General features: G+C 37.2%; 2 protein-coding genes and 2 long non-coding RNA genes across 4 annotated transcripts; 2 read left to right on the forward strand and 2 right to left on the reverse strand.

The window, feature by feature from the left end:
- Positions 1–506: 506 nt before the first annotated feature.
- On the forward strand, positions 507–3,374 carry LOC146957089 (uncharacterized). The gene is made up of 2 exons (XR_015017766.1): positions 507–916; positions 3,079–3,374. It is a non-coding gene; the product is annotated as an uncharacterized LOC146957089 (long non-coding RNA).
- A 5,483-nt stretch (positions 3,375–8,857) lies between these two features.
- LOC146957090 (uncharacterized) lies at positions 8,858–9,871 on the reverse strand. The gene has a single exon (XM_085750037.1). The coding sequence runs from the start codon at positions 9,869–9,871 to the stop codon at positions 8,858–8,860; it is 1,014 nt and encodes a 337-aa protein (XP_085606163.1).
- A 2,366-nt stretch (positions 9,872–12,237) lies between these two features.
- On the reverse strand, positions 12,238–13,251 carry LOC146957091 (uncharacterized). Its single transcript, XM_085750045.1, has one exon. It carries the CDS (start codon positions 13,249–13,251, stop codon positions 12,238–12,240), a length of 1,014 nt encoding a protein of 337 aa, XP_085606171.1.
- A 2,554-nt stretch (positions 13,252–15,805) lies between these two features.
- On the forward strand, positions 15,806–18,705 carry LOC146957092 (uncharacterized). Its single transcript, XR_015017790.1, has 2 exons — positions 15,806–16,248; positions 18,410–18,705. It is a non-coding gene; the product is annotated as an uncharacterized LOC146957092 (long non-coding RNA).
- The last annotated feature ends 696 nt before the right edge of the window (positions 18,706–19,401 follow it).

A 19,401-nucleotide genomic window follows, 5' to 3' on the forward strand; every position in this document is an offset into this window, starting at 1 on the left:
TGGAGGGCTAGGGGTTAGGAGGGTGAAGGAATTTAATGTGGCTTTGTTAGGTAAGTGGTGTTGGCGGATGTTGGTTGATAAGGAGGGTTTATGGTATCGAGTTTTGAAGGCTAGATATGGGGAGGAAGGGGGGAGGCTGAAAGAGGGAGGGAGAGATAGTTCTGTTTGGTGGAGGATGTTGTCTGGTATTCGTGATGGTGTTGGTGTGGGGGTGGATGGTTGGTTTGAAGACAATCTCAGGAGGAGGGTGGGTGGAGGGAGTGATACTTACTTTTGGTCCGACAATTGGGTGGGAGGAGCACCGCTTTGTGTGCAATTCCCACGCCTTTTTGATCTGGCACTTAATAAGGGTGCAACGGTAAGGGAGATGGTGGATAGTGTAACACCCCATTTTTATTTAATTATTTTTAGTAGATGTGTGAATATTTTTATATGACTTTATTTGATATATATATATATATATATATATATATATGTGTGTGTGTGTGTGTGTGTGTGTGTGTGTGTGTGTGTGTGTGTGTGTGTGTGTGTGTGATTTCATGTGAAATATATGTTTTGTGTGATTTTATGTGATATATGGTGTAATTCTATTTTATTATATGATTTATGGAGTTGTGTTTTATTTGAATGAATAATGTTTTATTATTTGAGGAAATAATATGAGAAATAGAAATAATATAGAATTATTATTTATTTTAATTAAAGGGAATTAAATAGTAATTATGTGAGTTTAGTGGGAGTTAAATGAAAAGAGGGGAGGTTATAGTTTTTGGGAGAAAAAAAGAAAGAAAAGGAGGCAGAAACATTTTCACGTAAAAACTTTAGAAACTGGTTTTGAGAGAAGGAAGAGGAAGCTAGGAGAAGAGCTAGGAAGAGAGAATCCAACCATTTTTGCTGTAGAATTTGCTGAGATAAGGTAAGGGTGGGATTCCTTTCACTAATAATATGTATAATTCTGATTTTTGATGATTGTGGTGTTTTGGTATTAGGGTTAGAAAGTTTTAGGTTAATTGCTATAATATGATGAATTGTGTTGTTGATGCATGTTTCTATGTTATTTGATTGCTATATTGCCTAATTGAACCTGAAACTTCTGTTGAAACGTATTTTGGGTAATCAAGGATCAGAAATTGGGATTCATATTCTCTAATCTTAAGTATGTTTTTTGAAATTGGGTTTGGCAAAGGTTGCAGGTTGTGAGTTTTGGGGATTAGGGTAAATCTTATTTTGATGTTCATAGTTTTGGTTGTTTGAGAAATTAGGTTTTGAAGATGTGTTTGGTTGTTAATAGAATAGAAAATTCATTGAAGTTATGTTAAATTGATGTTCAGGTCTTAGATTTATCATAGGCAATGTTCCTTATCAAATTTAGGGTTGGGTTGATGAAAATTGAGATTATGAGAAAAAGTGATTTTAAGTGTTTTTGAGAAATAAGTGATTCTGGGATAAGCAGTTTTTGAGATTTGAAAATATGATTTTTCAGTAAAATATAATAGGATTTGTCGAATAGAACGCGTAGGCGAAAACGGAATCGGATTCGGAGTAACGGTTAGGTTTTTACGAACGAAACGGTGAAACCGAAAAAAAAATGGGACTGCACAGAGCTGCAGTGCAGGTGGCTACTGCCTTCCCACGCCTGGGCGCAGTTTTCCACGCCTGGGCGCAGCAAGGCAGCCCCTCATGGGTGACTGCTTGTTGTGTTTTCGTTGCGTGCTGTCAGAACTTCGATTGTTGCGTTCTTGTGTCTTTTTCACCCCTTTCCGTGTTGAATTAGCTTTCGGTATAAACATAAAAGTTGTAGATATTTGAGTTAGCTTTCTAATGATTTTGGTTTGACATGAAAATGATTCATAGTTTTTGAGTTATGATAAAAATAGTCCAGGTGGGTCTTCAGAAAACCTTAAGAAAACTTAGCATAACTAATCCCAAGTTAGTCCAAAAACTTATGGTTGGTTTCCCAACTTCAAACTTAAGTGTTAGGGATTTAGTTGAGGTGTTTTATGGATATTTGACTTATGTTCTATTGATCAAAACTTAATTGCTTTTGGGGGATGTTTTAGACTTTGAGATGAATGTAATTGATTTATATATATGCTAGTTGTTGATAATAAAGTTGTTGTTCCATTGTTGAAAATTATTGTGTCGTTGAGTCATAGTAAATAATGCACATTGTCGTTGTCATAGATGTTGTTGTAGTTGTTATGATGATAAATGATTATTGATGATGATGTCTTGATGATGATGTTTTGATGATGATGTTGTTTATGATTGATGATGATAATAGTATGATACTAAATGATTAGTAATGCTGATGTTTATGATGTCTGAAGTGGTTAAATATATGATGATAATTGATTATGAGTAATATTATGATGTTATATGACAATTATGTTGATGTAATTCATTCCTTAAATGATGTTAATGCATTCTATTATGCTATCTTGTTTCCTTTCCGTCGTTGACGTTGTTGTATCATCTGATGTCGAAGTTGGGGAGTGTGTCATAAATGTTTTAGGCACATATGTTGTTGTTGTGGTCGTTGTTGAAGTTGTATGTTGATATACACAAGTTGAGTCCAAGTGCATACTCACATCTGTTGGGGGCTCATGCCCTGGAATGTTTATCATTCAACCGTTGGGGGCTTATGCCCTGGAATGTTTATCATTCATTTGTTGGGGGCTTATGCCCTGGGATGCTTTAACCATCCAATTTGTTGAGGGCTTATGCCCTGGAATGCTTAACATTCAACGCGCGTAGATTGGTACCACCTGCATGATGCATTAGTTGTTGTTGTCGTAGCATTGTTGGGTTGTTGTTGTCGTTGTAGCATTGTCGAGTTGATGTCGTTGTCGAATAGTCGAGTTATCGGTGTCGTTGTGGATAACATTGTTGTTGTTGTATCTTGTTGCTGAAAATAATTATGTTGTTGCTTATGTATTTATTTATATACATTATTAATGATGCCTGTTGTGATATGCTTCGTTGTTTCATTAATTTGATGAATTATATATTATTATTATTAGATAAGTATCTCACCCCTTCTGCGTATATGTTGCCTCGACCGTGGGTAATGTACAGGTAATGATGGCTTGTAGGTTGATTGGCTCAAGTGTCTAGGGCTCTGATACATATTAGGATGGGGATCGTCGCGAATGTCTTCTTCATTTCTTTTATGTATCATATTTTGAAAGGACCTCGTTGTTGGGTTTATTATTGTTGAGGATAATGTCTATTACGTTGAGGCCTTTGTGCCAATAATTTCGTTGACGTAGGATTTGGTTGAAATTATATTTTTAAAGAACTATTCCGCTGCAGTTTATTAAGATATTCTAAATGTTGGTATTTAAATAATTAGATATTTTCTATTTATGAAATTTTGAAAAGTAGTGTGACACTCCGTTGTGTGATTACTCTGATTTTATTTATTAATATTACGTTGTTTTGAGAACGAGGTGTTACAATTGGTATCAGAGCAAGTCGGTTCGTCCGGCCAATTAGTAGAGTCGTGTCGAGCCTAGTAGTGTTGGGTGACAATTTTGTATTGTCCTCGTTGTCCTGTTTGTTGTTTGTTGTGTAACCCTTAGTATGAACTGGTTGGAGTACAACCATGTTCATATTGATTGTTTTAGTAAGTCTGTGTATTTCTCTTCTGTTGAAGAATAGAGTGGAGCAAAATTGTTATCTACTAAGCAGCTGAAGCAATTGGAACATGAAGGGAACTTAATGTTTTCTTTGATGGCGTATTTGTCTGTGGAGAATCAGGCTGTGATTGATAGGTTTCCGGTTGTAAACGAATTTCTAGAAGTTTTTCCTGATGAGATCGTAGATGTGCCACCAGAGAGGGAGGTTGAATTTTCGATCGATCTTGTGCCAGGTACGAAGCCTGTGTCGATGGCTCCTTACCGTATGTCAGCCTCAAAGTTGGCAGAATTGAAGAAGCAGTTAGAAGAATTGCTTGATAAGAAGTTTGTAAGACCGAGTGTCTCACCTTGGCGAGCGCCATTATTGTTGGTAAAGAAGAAGGATGGTAGCATGAGGTTGTGCATAGATTACCGTCAGTTGAATAAAGTGACGATAAAGAATAGGTATCCACTTCCGAGAATTGATGACTTGATGGATCAGCTAGTGGGTGCACGTGTGTTTAGTAAAATTGATTTGAGGTCAGGTTACCATCAGATTAAGGTGAAGGATGAAGATATGCAGAAGACGGCCTTTAGGACACGGTATGGACACTATGAATATAAAGTGATGCCTTTCGGTGTTACTAATGCGCCTGGTGTGTTTATGGAGTATATGAACAGAATTTTTCATGCTTTTCTAGATAAATTTGTGGTTGTATTTATTGATGATATTTTGATTTATTCTAAGAATGAAGAAGAGCATGCAGAACATTTGAAGATTGTTTTACAGGTGCTGAAAGAAAAGAAGTTGTATGCAAAACTGTCAAAGTGCGAGTTCTGGTTAAGTGAAGTAAGTTTCCTTGGCCATATTATTTCTGGTAGTGGTATTGCAGTTGACCCGTCGAAAGTTGAAGCGGTATCGCAATGGGAGACTCCTAAGTCAGTTACGGAGATCAGAAGTTTCCTTGGTTTGGCTGGTTATTACAGAAGATTTATCGAAGGATTTTCGAAGTTGGCACTTCCATTGACTCAGTTGACCTGTAAAGGTAAAGCTTTTGTGTGGGATGCTTAGTGTGAGAATAATTTCAAGGAGTTGAAGCGAAGATTGACAACGGCTCCAATTTTGATTTTACCAGAGCCAGATAAACCTTTTGTTGTATATTGTGATGCGTCCAAGTTGGGCTTAGGTGGTGTGCTTATGCAAGATGGCAAGATAGTAGCTTATGCTTCGAGACAATTGAGAATACATGAGAAGAATTATCCTACACATGATTTAGAGTTGGCTGCTGTGGTTTTTGTGTTGAAAATTAATAATGATTTCTTGAAGAGTATCAAAGCAGCCCAGGAAGCTGATGTGAAATTTGTAGACTTGATGGTTGCTAGTAATCAGACTGCAGATGGTGATTTCCAGGTTGATGATCAAGGAGTGTTGAGATTCTGAGGCAGGATTTGTATCCCTGATAATAATGAATTGAAAAAGTTGATTTTAGAAGAAAGTCACAGAAGTAGCTTGAGTATCCATCCGGGAGCTACAAAGATGTACCATGACTTGAAGAAACTGTTTTGGTGGTCTGGGTTGAAGAGTGATGTCGCACAATTTGTTTATGCGTGTTTGACTTGTCAGAAATCGAAAGTTGAACATCAGAAGCCTGCTGGTTTGTTGACACCATTAGATGTGCCGGAATGGAAATGGGATAGCATCTCCATGGACTTTGTGACGAGTTTACCAAACACTCAAAGCGAGCATGATGCCATTTGGGTTGTTGTCGATAGATTGACGAAGTCGGCACACTTTATTCCGATTAATGTCACCTATTCAGTAGCTCAGTTGGCGGAGATTTATATTCATAATATTGTGAAGTTGCATGGTGTCCCGTCGAGTATTGTGTCGGATAGAGATCCGAGGCTCACTTCGAGATTTTGGAAGAGCTTGCAAGAAGCTTTGGGCTCTCAGTTGAAGTTGAGTTCGGCTTATCATCCGCAAACAGATGGTCAGTCGGAAAGAACGATTCAATCATTAGAAGATTTGTTGAGGGTGTGTGTACTTGAGCAAGGTGGAGCTTGGGATAGTCACCTACCGTTGATAGAGTTCACGTACAACAATAGCTACCATTCAAGTATTGGTATGGCACCTTTCGAAGCTTTATATGGTCGAAGGTGTAGGACTCCTTTGTGTTGGTTTGAGTCGGGTGAAAGTATCGTGTTGGGACCTGAAATAGTTCAGCAGACTACGGAGAAGGTCAAGATGATAAGAGAGCATATGAAAGCGTCGCAGAGTCGACAGAAGAGCTACCATGACAAGCGTAGGAAGGACCTTGAGTTTCAAGAGGGTGACCATGTGTTCTTGAGAGTCACTCCTATGACCGGTGTGGGTCGTGCATTGAAGTCCAAGAAGTTGACTCCGAAGTTTATTGGTCCTTATCAAATATCTGAGAGAATTGGCACAGTGGCTTATAGAGTTGGTTTGCCACCACATCTTTCGAACTTGCATGATGTGTTTCATGTGTCGCAACTTCGGAAGTATGTAGCGGATTCTTCACATGTCATTCCTAGAGATGATGTGCAAGTTAGAGACAACCTTACGGTAGAAACTTTACCTTTGAGGATTGATGATCGCAAGGTGAAGACGTTGAGAGGCAAGGAGATACCTCTAGTGAGAGTTGTTTGGGGAGGAGCAGCTGGTGAAAGTCTTACTTGTGTAACACCCCGTTCTCCCAACAACGTAATATTAATTAATATAATCAGAGTAGACCATACAACGGAGTGTCACACTGCCAATCAAAATTTCATAAATAGAAAATAGCTATTTATTTAAATCAACATTTAAAATATCTCCAAAACTGCAGCGGAATAATTCTTTAGAAAATACTATTTCAACCAAATCCAACATAAAGGGAAAATCTTGGCACAAAGGCCTCAACGTAATCAACATTATTTTCGACAACGATAAACTCCATTATTAAGTCTTTTACCAAAAATATGATACATAAAAGAAATGAAGAAAACGAAAACAGTCGCGACGAATCCCCATCATAATATGTATCAGAGCCCTAGACACTTGAGCCCTATACTGGCACAATAATATCCGATTGGGGGGGAAGATTAGAGTTAGAAATTGATAGAAAAGCAAGGATATGGGCTCGTGTAAGTAGGAAACAGAAAATATCTATTCTAGTTCTATCATCAGCTATGGGTTCGAATTTAAGCGAAATTCTTGAGAACGTTTGCTACCCCGAAATTTTTATGTCTTTCCTCAATGAAAAGGAGGAAAAAAAAATAGGGTCAAAAGAAAATGCCATTTTGGAGTTTTATCGACAATTTGCTTGTGTAGGCGGAGATCCCATATTTCCTGAATCTTTATGTACGGAATTACAAGCCATCATTACCTGCAAGTTACCCATACGAAGGGCAACGTTTTCAAGCAGAAGGGGTGAGAAACTTATCCAATAATAATAATATATAATTCATCAAATTAATGAAAACAACAAAGCATATCACAACAGGCATCATTAATAATATATATAAATAAATACATAAGCAACAACATAATTATTTTCAGCAACGAGGTACAACAACAACAACAACATTATCCACAATGACACCGACAACTCGACCATGCAACAACGACGACAACAACTCGACAATGCGACTACAACTTCAACAACAACTTAGACAAACTCAACAACAACTTAGACAACTTCATTATGCATGTGGTACCACCAGGGCATTAAGCCCCCTTCGCTAAGGTCATAATTGGACCTGTCGGGCATTAAGCCCCCATCGCTAAGGTCATAAAGGACCTGTCAGGCATTAAGTCCCCATCGCTAAGGTCATAAAGGACCTGTCAGGCATTAAGCCCCCATCGCTAAGGTCATAAAGGACCTGTCAGGCATTAAGCCCCCATCGCTAACTATGCAACAACACAACTCTAAATGCAATGGACTCAACTAGTGTATATCAACATACAACTACAACAGCACCTACAACAACAACATATGTGCCTAAAACAATTATGACACATTCCCCAACTTCGACATTAGACAATACAACAACGTCAACAACGGAAATCAACAACATAACATATATATAAATCAATTACATTCATCTCAAGGTTCAAAACATCCTTCAATAGCAATTAAGTTTTGATCAATAGAACGCGAAATACCCATGAAACACCTCAATTAAATCACTAACACTTAAGTTTGAAGTTGGGAAACCAACCATAAGTTTTTGGACTAACTTGGGATTAGTTATGCTAAGTTTTCTTAAAGTTTTCTGAAGACTCACTTGGACTATTTTCATCATAACTCAAAATCTACAAATAATTTTCTAGTCACTCCAAAGCCATTAGAAAGCTAACTCAATTATCTACAACTTTCATGTTTACACCGAAGGCTAATTCAAAACAGAAATGGGTGAAAAATGTGAGTATTTCCTAGATTGGCCTGTCAGAAAATCGGTGGCCGATTTTGACAAATCGGTGGCCGATTTTTCCAGAACTAAAACTGGAAATTTAGATCAGAAAATGGTGGCCGATTTTGACAATTCGGTGGCCGATTTTGGGCTTCTCAGCAGTTCAAAAATCAGTTTATCAATGCGTTTTTCGCTTAAGAATCACTATTAAAAACCAATTTTCAATCACCCAAACCCCCAAAATGATTTAGAACAATGTTTACAGATTCTGTATACAACATAGCAAGCAAAACAACATATAACCATGCATTCAACAACATAATTCATCATAATTCATCAGTTATCATAACTTCTCTAACCCTAACCTCAAGAACAACAATTCACCAATTTTCAGAATTACATATCAAGATTATTGAAAGGAATCCCACCCTTACCTTAGATTAGTTTTCTGAATTCCAACAGCCGCGTTCTTCGTTCAATTAGGGTTCTCTTTGACTTCTCTGCTTTCTCTCCTCTTTTCTCAGTTATACGCGTTATGTTTTTCTTTCCCATTTACTGATTTTATTCTTTCCCTAATTGCTCTTCTCACCACAGTCCTACTCTTTCCCTTAATAATTAATTATTTCTACTAATAATAATATTTCTCCCCCACTTAGAAAAATACCTATTTAATAGCTATTAACATATATTTCACCAATATAACATATATTAATAATATTTCACATAATATTCTAATAAATCAATTCAAATAACAATTATGAAAAAGTGGGCGTTACAACTCTCCCCAACTTAAAAGAATTTCGTCCTCGAAATTGTACCTTAGATCAACGATCCTCATCCTCCGTTTGAGTACCAGACAAGGCAAACACCCTTCCCCTAGCCGGGGCCTTCTTTGGTTCAGTACACTTAGCAGAAATGTGCCCCTTTCCACCGCAATTGAAACAAATAATGTCGTCGTGCTTGCAATCTGAAATTGTATGCCCCTTGACGCCACAACGGAAGCACCCTTTCACCTCATCAGCACCACAAGCATTACTCTTGTGACCTTTTTCTCCACATTTGAAACAAATAATCCCAGCAGGAGTCTCATTCTTCTTAGGCATTCCCTCATTATTCACCCTTTGCTTGCCCTTATCAGCTGGAGCACTATAAGGCTTCCTACGATCTTGTTGCTGCTTACTCTTCCTCTCATTCACAATCTTATAATGAGCCTTTGAATCATCTTCATAGATTCTGCATCTGCTCACCAAAGCAGAAAAGTCACGGATCTGTTGGTAACCAATGGCTCGCTTAATATCAGCACGCAAACCATTCTCAAACTTGATACACTTAGAAAACTCAGCATTGTCTCCAGTATAATGTGGATAGAATTGAGCCAGCTCCACAAACTTCGCTGCATACTCTGTCACCGACATGTTCCCTTGCTTCAGCTCAAGGAACTCGATCTCCTTTCTTCCGCGAACATCTTCAGGAAAATATCGGTTTAGGAACTCTCTCCTAAACACAGCCCAAGTAATAACCTCATCTTCTTGCTCTAGGGTAGTTTGAGTGCTCACCCACCAGTCATCAGCTTCCTCGGCCAGCATGTGCGTACCAAAACGCACCTTCTGATCATCAGTGCATTGCATAACTCTGAAAACTCTTTCAATCTCTTTGAGCCACGTCTGTGCTCCATCAGGGTCGTACCTTCCTTTGAAAGTAGGAGGATGATTCCTCAGAAAAGCCTCCAACATTCTCACTTCAGCATTAACACCAGCACCAGCATTTTGTTGTTGTCTTATAGCGTGGGCCGCAGCTTCCAATGCAGCAGCCACTGCAGCATCGTTTCTCCCAGCCATTCTAGTTATCTTATAACAAATAAAATTTGCAGCCTCCACGTCTCTTCTCTTCATAACAACAAAAATCAGCACAACTAAGACAATATAAATTGTCAAACAACTCTACATGGCTCGACACGACTCTACTAATTGGCCGGACGGACCGACCTGCTTTGATACCAATTGTAACACCCCGTTCTCCCAACAACGTAATATTAATTAATATAATCAGAGTAGACCATACAACGGAGTGTCACACTGCCAATCAAAATTTCATAAATAGAAAATAGCTATTTATTTAAATCAACATTTAAAATATCTCCAAAACTGCAGCGGAATAATTCTTTAGAAAATACTATTTCAACCAAATCCAACATAAAGGGAAAATCTTGGCACAAAGGCCTCAACGTAATCAACATTATTTTCGACAACGATAAACTCCATTATTAAGTCTTTTACCAAAAATATGATACATAAAAGAAATGAAGAAAACGAAAACAGTCGCGACGAATCCCCATCATAATATGTATCAGAGCCCTAGACACTTGAGCCGACCAAACCTACAAGCCATCATTACCTGCAAGTTACCCATACGAAGGGCAACGTTTTCAAGCAGAAGGGGTGAGAAACTTATCCAATAATAATAATATATAATTCATCAAATTAATGAAAACAACAAAGCATATCACAACAGGCATCATTAATAATATATATAAATAAATACATAAGCAACAACATAATTATTTTCAGCAACGAGGTACAACAACTACAACAACATTATCCACAATGACACCGACAACTCGACCATGCAACAACGACGACAACAACTCGACAATGCGACTACAACTTCAACAACAACTTAGACAAACTCAACAACAACTTAGACAACTTCATTATGCATGTGGTACCACCAGGGCATTAAGCCCCCTTCGCTAAGGTCATAATTGGACCTGTCGGGCATTAAGCCCCCATCGCTAAGGTCATAAAGGACCTGTCAGGCATTAAGCCCCCATCGCTAAGGTCATAAAGGACCTGTCAGGCATTAAGCCCCCATCGCTAACTATGCAACAACACAACTCTAAATGCAATGGACTCAACTAGTGTATATCAACATACAACTACAACAGCACCTACAACAACAACATATGTGCCTAAAACAATTATGACACATTCCCCAACTTCGACATTAGACAATACAACAACGTCAACAACGGAAATCAACAACATAACATATATATAAATCAATTACATTCATCTCAAGGTTCAAAACATCCTTCAATAGCAATTAAGTTTTGATCAATAGAACGCGAAATACCCATGAAACACCTCAATTAAATCACTAACACTTAAGTTTGAAGTTGGGAAACCAACCATAAGTTTTTGGACTAACTTGGGATTAGTTATGCTAAGTTTTCTTAAAGTTTTCTGAAGACTCACTTGGACTATTTTCATCATAACTCAAAATCTACAAATAATTTTCTAGTCACTCCAAAGCCATTAGAAAGCTAACTCAATTATCTACAACTTTCATGTTTACACCGAAGGCTAATTCAAAACAGAAATGGGTGAAAAATGTGAGTATTTCCTAGATTGGCCTGTCAGAAAATCGGTGGCCGATTTTGACAAATCGGTGGCCGATTTTTCCAGAACTAAAACTGGAAATTTAGATCAGAAAATGGTGGCCGATTTTGACAATTCGGTGGCCGATTTTGGGCTTCTCAGCAGTTCAAAAATCAGTTTATCAATGCGTTTTTCGCTTAAGAATCACTATTAAAAACCAATTTTCAATCACCCAAACCCCCAAAATGATTTAGAACAATGTTTACAGATTCTGTATACAACATAGCAAGCAAAACAACATATAACCATGCATTCAACAACATAATTCATCATAATTCATCAGTTATCATAACTTCTCTAACCCTAACCTCAAGAACAACAATTCACCAATTTTCAGAATTACATATCAAGATTATTGAAAGGAATCCCACCCTTACCTTAGATTAGTTTTCTGAATTCCAACAGCCGCGTTCTTCGTTCAATTAGGGTTCTCTTTGACTTCTCTGCTTTCTCTCCTCTTTTCTCAGTTATACGCGTTATGTTTTTCTTTCCCATTTACTGATTTTATTCTTTCCCTAATTGCTCTTCTCACCACAGTCCTACTCTTTCCCTTAATAATTAATTATTTCTACTAATAATAATATTTCTCCCCCACTTAGAAAAATACCTATTTAATAGCTATTAACATATATTTCACCAATATAACATATATTAATAATATTTCACATAATATTCTAATAAATCAATTCAAATAACAATTATGAAAAAGTGGGCGTTACAACTCTCCCCAACTTAAAAGAATTTCGTCCTCGAAATTGTACCTTAGATCAACGATCCTCATCCTCCGTTTGAGTACCAGACAAGGCAAACACCCTTCCCCTAGCCGGGGCCTTCTTTGGTTCAGTACACTTAGCAGAAATGTGCCCCTTTCCACCGCAATTGAAACAAATAATGTCGTCGTGCTTGCAATCTGAAATTGTATGCCCCTTGACGCCACAACGGAAGCACCCTTTCACCTCATCAGCACCACAAGCATTACTCTTGTGACCTTTTTCTCCACATTTGAAACAAATAATCCCAGCAGGAGTCTCATTCTTCTTAGGCATTCCCTCATTATTCACCCTTTGCTTGCCCTTATCAGCTGGAGCACTATAAGGCTTCCTACGATCTTGTTGCTGCTTACTCTTCCTCTCATTCACAATCTTATAATGAGCCTTTGAATCATCTTCATAGATTCTGCATCTGCTCACCAAAGCAGAAAAGTCACGGATCTGTTGGTAACCAATGGCTCGCTTAATATCAGCACGCAAACCATTCTCAAACTTGATACACTTAGAAAACTCAGCATTGTCTCCAGTATAATGTGGATAGAATTGAGCCAGCTCCACAAACTTCGCTGCATACTCTGTCACCGACATGTTCCCTTGCTTCAGCTCAAGGAACTCGATCTCCTTTCTTCCGCGAACATCTTCAGGAAAATATCGGTTTAGGAACTCTCTCCTAAACACAGCCCAAGTAATAACCTCATCTTCTTGCTCTAGGGTAGTTTGAGTGCTCACCCACCAGTCATCAGCTTCCTCGGCCAGCATGTGCGTACCAAAACGCACCTTCTGATCATCAGTGCATTGCATAACTCTGAAAACTCTTTCAATCTCTTTGAGCCACGTCTGTGCTCCATCAGGGTCGTACCTTCCTTTGAAAGTAGGAGGATGATTCCTCAGAAAAGCCTCCAACATTCTCACTTCAGCATTAACACCAGCACCAGCATTTTGTTGTTGTCTTATAGCGTGGGCCGCAGCTTCCAATGCAGCAGCCACTGCAGCATCGTTTCTCCCAGCCATTCTAGTTATCTTATAACAAATAAAATTTGCAGCCTCCACGTCTCTTCTCTTCATAACAACAAAAATCAGCACAACTAAGACAATATAAATTGTCAAACAACTCTACATGGCTCGACACGACTCTACTAATTGGCCGGACGGACCGACCTGCTTTGATACCAATTGTAACACCCCGTTCTCCCAACAACGTAATATTAATTAATATAATCAGAGTAGACCATACAACGGAGTGTCACACTGCCAATCAAAATTTCATAAATAGAAAATAGCTATTTATTTAAATCAACATTTAAAATATCTCCAAAACTGCAGCGGAATAATTCTTTAGAAAATACTATTTCAACCAAATCCAACATAAAGGGAAAATCTTGGCACAAAGGCCTCAACGTAATCAACATTATTTTCGACAACGATAAACTCCATTATTAAGTCTTTTACCAAAAATATGATACATAAAAGAAATGAAGAAAACGAAAACAGTCGCGACGAATCCCCATCATAATATGTATCAGAGCCCTAGACACTTGAGCCGACCAAACCTACAAGCCATCATTACCTGCAAGTTACCCATACGAAGGGCAACGTTTTCAAGCAGAAGGGGTGAGAAACTTATCCAATAATAATAATATATAATTCATCAAATTAATGAAAACAACAAAGCATATCACAACAGGCATCATTAATAATATATATAAATAAATACATAAGCAACAACATAATTATTTTCAGCAACGAGGTACAACAACAACAACAACATTATCCACAATGACACCGACAACTCGACCATGCAACAACGACGACAACAACTCGACAATGCGACTACAACTTCAACAACAACTTAGACAAACTCAACAACAACTTAGACAACTTCATTATGCATGTGGTACCACCAGGGCATTAAGCCCCCTTCGCTAAGGTCATAATTGGACCTGTCGGGCATTAAGCCCCCATCGCTAAGGTCATAAAGAACCTGTCAGGCATTAAGTCCCCATCGCTAAGGTCATAAAGGACCTGTCAGGCATTAAGCCCCCATCGCTAAGGTCATAAAGGACCTGTCAGGCATTAAGCCCCCATCGCTAACTATGCAACAACACAACTCTAAATGCAATGGACTCAACTAGTGTATATCAACATACAACTACAACAGCACCTACAACAACAACATATGTGCCTAAAACAATTATGACACATTCCCCAACTTCGACATTAGACAATACAACAACGTCAACAACGGAAATCAACAACATAACATATATATAAATCAATTACATTCATCTCAAGGTTCAAAACATCCTTCAATAGCAATTAAGTTTTGATCAATAGAACGCGAAATACCCATGAAACACCTCAATTAAATCACTAACACTTAAGTTTGAAGTTGGGAAACCAACCATAAGTTTTTGGACTAACTTGGGATTAGTTATGCTAAGTTTTCTTAAAGTTTTCTGAAGACTCACTTGGACTATTTTCATCATAACTCAAAATCTACAAATAATTTTCTAGTCACTCCAAAGCCATTAGAAAGCTAACTCAATTATCTACAACTTTCATGTTTACACCGAAGGCTAATTCAAAACAGAAATGGGTGAAAAATGTGAGTATTTCCTAGATTGGCCTGTCAGAAAATCGGTGGCCGATTTTGACAAATCGGTGGCCGATTTTTCCAGAACTAAAACTGGAAATTTAGATCAGAAAATGGTGGCCGATTTTGACAATTCGGTGGCCGATTTTGGGCTTCTCAGCAGTTCAAAAATCAGTTTATCAATGCGTTTTTCGCTTAAGAATCACTATTAAAAACCAATTTTCAATCACCCAAACCCCCAAAATGATTTAGAACAATGTTTACAGATTCTGTATACAACATAGCAAGCAAAACAACATATAACCATGCATTCAACAACATAATTCATCATAATTCATCAGTTATCATAACTTCTCTAACCCTAACCTCAAGAACAACAATTCACCAATTTTCAGAATTACATATCAAGATTATTGAAAGGAATCCCACCCTTACCTTAGATTAGTTTTCTGAATTCCAACAGCCGCGTTCTTCGTTCAATTAGGGTTCTCTTTGACTTCTCTGCTTTCTCTCCTCTTTTCTCAGTTATACGCGTTATGTTTTTCTTTCCCATTTACTGATTTTATTCTTTCCCTAATTGCTCTTCTCACCACAGTCCTACTCTTTCCCTTAATAATTAATTATTTCTACTAATAATAATATTTCTCCCCCACTTAGAAAAATACCTATTTAATAGCTATTAACATATATTTCACCAATATAACATATATTAATAATATTTCACATAATATTCTAATAAATCAATTCAAATAACAATTATGAAAAAGTGGGCGTTACAACTTGGGAGTTGGAGAGTAAGATGCAGGAGTCATATCCTGAGTTGTTTGCTTGAGGTAATATTTCGAGGACGAAATTCTATAAGTTGGGGAGAGTTGTAACGCCCCATTTTTATTTAATTCTTTTTAGTAGATGTGTGAATATTTTTATATGACTTTATTTGATATATATATATATATATATATATATATATATGTGTGTGTGTGTGTGTGTGTGTGTGTGTGTGTGTGTGTGTGTGTGTGTGTGTGTGTGTGTGATTTCATGTGAAATATATGTTTTGTGTGATTTTATGTGATATATGGTGTAATTCTATTTTATTATATGATTTATGGAGTTGTGTTTTATTTGAATGAATAATGTTTTATTATTTGAGGAAATAATATGAGAAATAGAAATAATATAGAATTATTATTTATTTTAATTAAAGGGAATTAAATAGTAATTATGTGAGTTTAGTGGGAGTTAAATGAAAAGAGGGGAGGTTATAGTTTTTGGGAGAAAAAAAGAAAGAAAAGGAGGCAGAAACATTTTCACGTAAAAACTTTAGAAACTGGTTTTGAGAGAAGGAAGAGGAAGCTAGGAGAAGAGCTAGGAAGAGAGAATCCAACCATTTTTGCTGTAGAATTTGCTGAGATAAGGTAAGGGTGGGATTCCTTTCACTAATAATATGTATAATTCTGATTTTTGATGATTGTGGTGTTTTGGTATTAGGGTTAGAAAGTTTTAGGTTAATTGCTATAATATGATGAATTGTGTTGTTGATGCATGTTTCTATGTTATTTGATTGCTATATTGCCTAATTGAACCTGAAACTTCTGTTGAAACGTATTTTGGGTAATCAAGGATCAGAAATTGGGATTCATATTCTCTAATCTTAAGTATGTTTTTTGAAATTGGGTTTGGCAAAGGTTGCAGGTTGTGAGTTTTGGGGATTAGGGTAAATCTTATTTTGATGTTCATAGTTTTGGTTGTTTGAGAAATTAGGTTTTGAAGATGTGTTTGGTTGTTAATAGAATAGAAAATTCATTGAAGTTATGTTAAATTGATGTTCAGGTCTTAGATTTATCATAGGCAATGTTCCTTATCAAATTTAGGGTTGGGTTGATGAAAATTGAGATTATGAGAAAAAGTGATTTTAAGTGTTTTTGAGAAATAAGTGATTCTGGGATAAGCAGTTTTTGAGATTTGAAAATATGATTTTTCAGTAAAATATAATAGGATTTGTCGAATAGAACGCGTAGGCGAAAACGGAATCGGATTCGGAGTAACGGTTAGGTTTTTACGAACGAAACGGTGAAACCGAAAAAAAATGGGACTGCACAGAGCTGCAGCGCAGGTGGCTACTGCCTTCCCACGCCTGGGCGCAGTTTTCCACGCCTGGGCGCAGCAAGGCAGCCCCTCATGGGTGACTGCTTGTTGTGTTTTCGTTGCGTGCTGTCAGAACTTCGATTGTTGCGTTCTTGTGTCTTTTTCACCCCTTTCCGTGTTGAATTAGCTTTCGGTATAAACATAAAAGTTGTAGATATTTGAGTTAGCTTTCTAATGATTTTAGTTTGACATGAAAATGATTCATAGTTTTTGAGTTATGATAAAAATAGTCCAGGTGGGTCTTCAGAAAACCTTAAGAAAACTTAGCATAACTAATCCCAAGTTAGTCCAAAAACTTATGGTTGGTTTCCCAACTTCAAACTTAAGTGTTAGGGATTTAGTTGAGGTGTTTTATGGATATTTGACTTATGTTCTATTGATCAAAACTTAATTGCTTTTGGGGGATGTTTTAGACTTTGAGATGAATGTAATTGATTTATATATATGCTAGTTGTTGATAATAAAGTTGTTGTTCCATTGTTGAAAATTATTGTGTCGTTGAGTCATAGTAAATAATGCACATTGTCGTTGTCATAGATGTTGTTGTAGTTGTTATGATGATAAATGATTATTGACGATGATGTCTTGATGATGATGTTTTGATGATGATGTTGTTTATGATTGATGATGATAATAGTATGATACTAAATGATTAGTAATGCTGATGTTTATGATGTCTGAAGTGGTTAAATATATGATGATAATTGATTATGAGTAATATTATGATGTTATATGACAATTATGTTGATGTAATTCATTCCTTAAATGATGTTAATGCATTCTATTATGCTATCTTGTTTCCTTTCCGTCGTTGACGTTGTTGTATCATCTGATGTCGAAGTTGGGGAGTGTGTCATAAATGTTTTAGGCACATATGTTGTTGTTGTGGTCGTTGTTGAAGTTGTATGTTGATATACACAAGTTGAGTCCAAGTGCATACTCACATCTGTTGGGGGCTCATGCCCTGGAATGTTTATCATTCAACCGTTGGGGGCTTATGCCCTGGAATGTTTATCATTCATTTGTTGGGGGCTTATGCCCTGGGATGCTTTAACCATCCAATTTGTTGAGGGCTTATGCCCTGGAATGCTTAACATTCAACGCGCGTAGATTGGTACCACCTGCATGATGCATTAGTTGTTGTTGTCGTAGCATTGTTGGGTTGTTGTTGTCGTTGTAGCATTGTCGAGTTGATGTCGTTGTCGAATAGTCGAGTTATCGGTGTCGTTGTGGATAACATTGTTGTTGTTGTATCTTGTTGCTGAAAATAATTATGTTGTTGCTTATGTATTTATTTATATACATTATTAATGATGCCTGTTGTGATATGCTTCGTTGTTTCATTAATTTGATGAATTATATATTATTATTATTAGATAAGTATCTCACCCCTTCTGCGTATATGTTGCCTCGACCGTGGGTAATGTGCAGGTAATGATGGCTTGTAGGTTGATTGGCTCAAGTGTCTAGGGCTCTGATACATATTAGGATGGGGATCGTCGCGAATGTCTTCTTCATTTCTTTTATGTATCATATTTTGAAAGGACCTCGTTGTTGGGTTTATTATTGTTGAGGATAATGTCTATTACGTTGAGGCCTTTGTGCCAATAATTTCGTTGACGTAGGATTTGGTTGAAATTATATTTTTAAAGAACTATTCCGCTGCAGTTTATTAAGATATTCTAAATGTTGGTATTTAAATAATTAGATATTTTCTATTTATGAAATTTTGAAAAGTAGTGTGACACTCCGTTGTGTGATTACTCTGATTTTATTTATTAATATTACGTTGTTTTGAGAACGAGGTGTTACAATTGGTATCAGAGCAAGTCGGTTCGTCCGGCCAATTAGTAGAGTCGTGTCGAGCCTAGTAGTGTTGGGTGACAATTTTGTATTGTCCTCGTTGTCCTGTTTGTTGTTTGTTGTGTAACCCTTAGTATGAACTGGTTGGAGTACAACCATGTTCATATTGATTGTTTTAGTAAGTCTGTGTATTTCTCTTCTGTTGAAGAATAGAGTGGAGCAAAATTGTTATCTACTAAGCAGCTGAAGCAATTGGAACATGAAGGGAACTTAATGTTTTCTTTGATGGCGTATTTGTCTGTGGAGAATCAGGCTGTGATTGATAGGTTTCCGGTTGTAAACGAATTTCTAGAAGTTTTTCCTGATGAGATCGTAGATGTGCCACCAGAGAGGGAGGTTGAATTTTCGATCGATCTTGTGCCAGGTACGAAGCCTGTGTCGATGGCTCCTTACCGTATGTCAGCCTCAAAGTTGGCAGAATTGAAGAAGCAGTTAGAAGAATTGCTTGATAAGAAGTTTGTAAGACCGAGTGTCTCACCTTGGCGAGCGCCATTATTGTTGGTAAAGAAGAAGGATGGTAGCATGAGGTTGTGCATAGATTACCGTCAGTTGAATAAAGT

This window comes from Medicago sativa, chromosome 1 (assembly GCF_051527215.1).
Source record: "Medicago sativa cultivar Bolivia chromosome 1, Bolivia_mono, whole genome shotgun sequence".
In the NCBI taxonomy this organism is placed as follows: Eukaryota; Viridiplantae; Streptophyta; class Magnoliopsida; order Fabales; family Fabaceae; genus Medicago; species Medicago sativa.

What these genes read in the sequence shown, in the direction of transcription:
- LOC146957091 (XM_085750045.1), bottom strand. Translation starts at nt 13,251, where the DNA reads ATGGCTGGGAGAAACGATGCTGCAGTGGCTGCTGCATTGGAAGCTGCG.
- LOC146957090 (XM_085750037.1), bottom strand. Translation starts at nt 9,871, where the DNA reads ATGGCTGGGAGAAACGATGCTGCAGTGGCTGCTGCATTGGAAGCTGCG.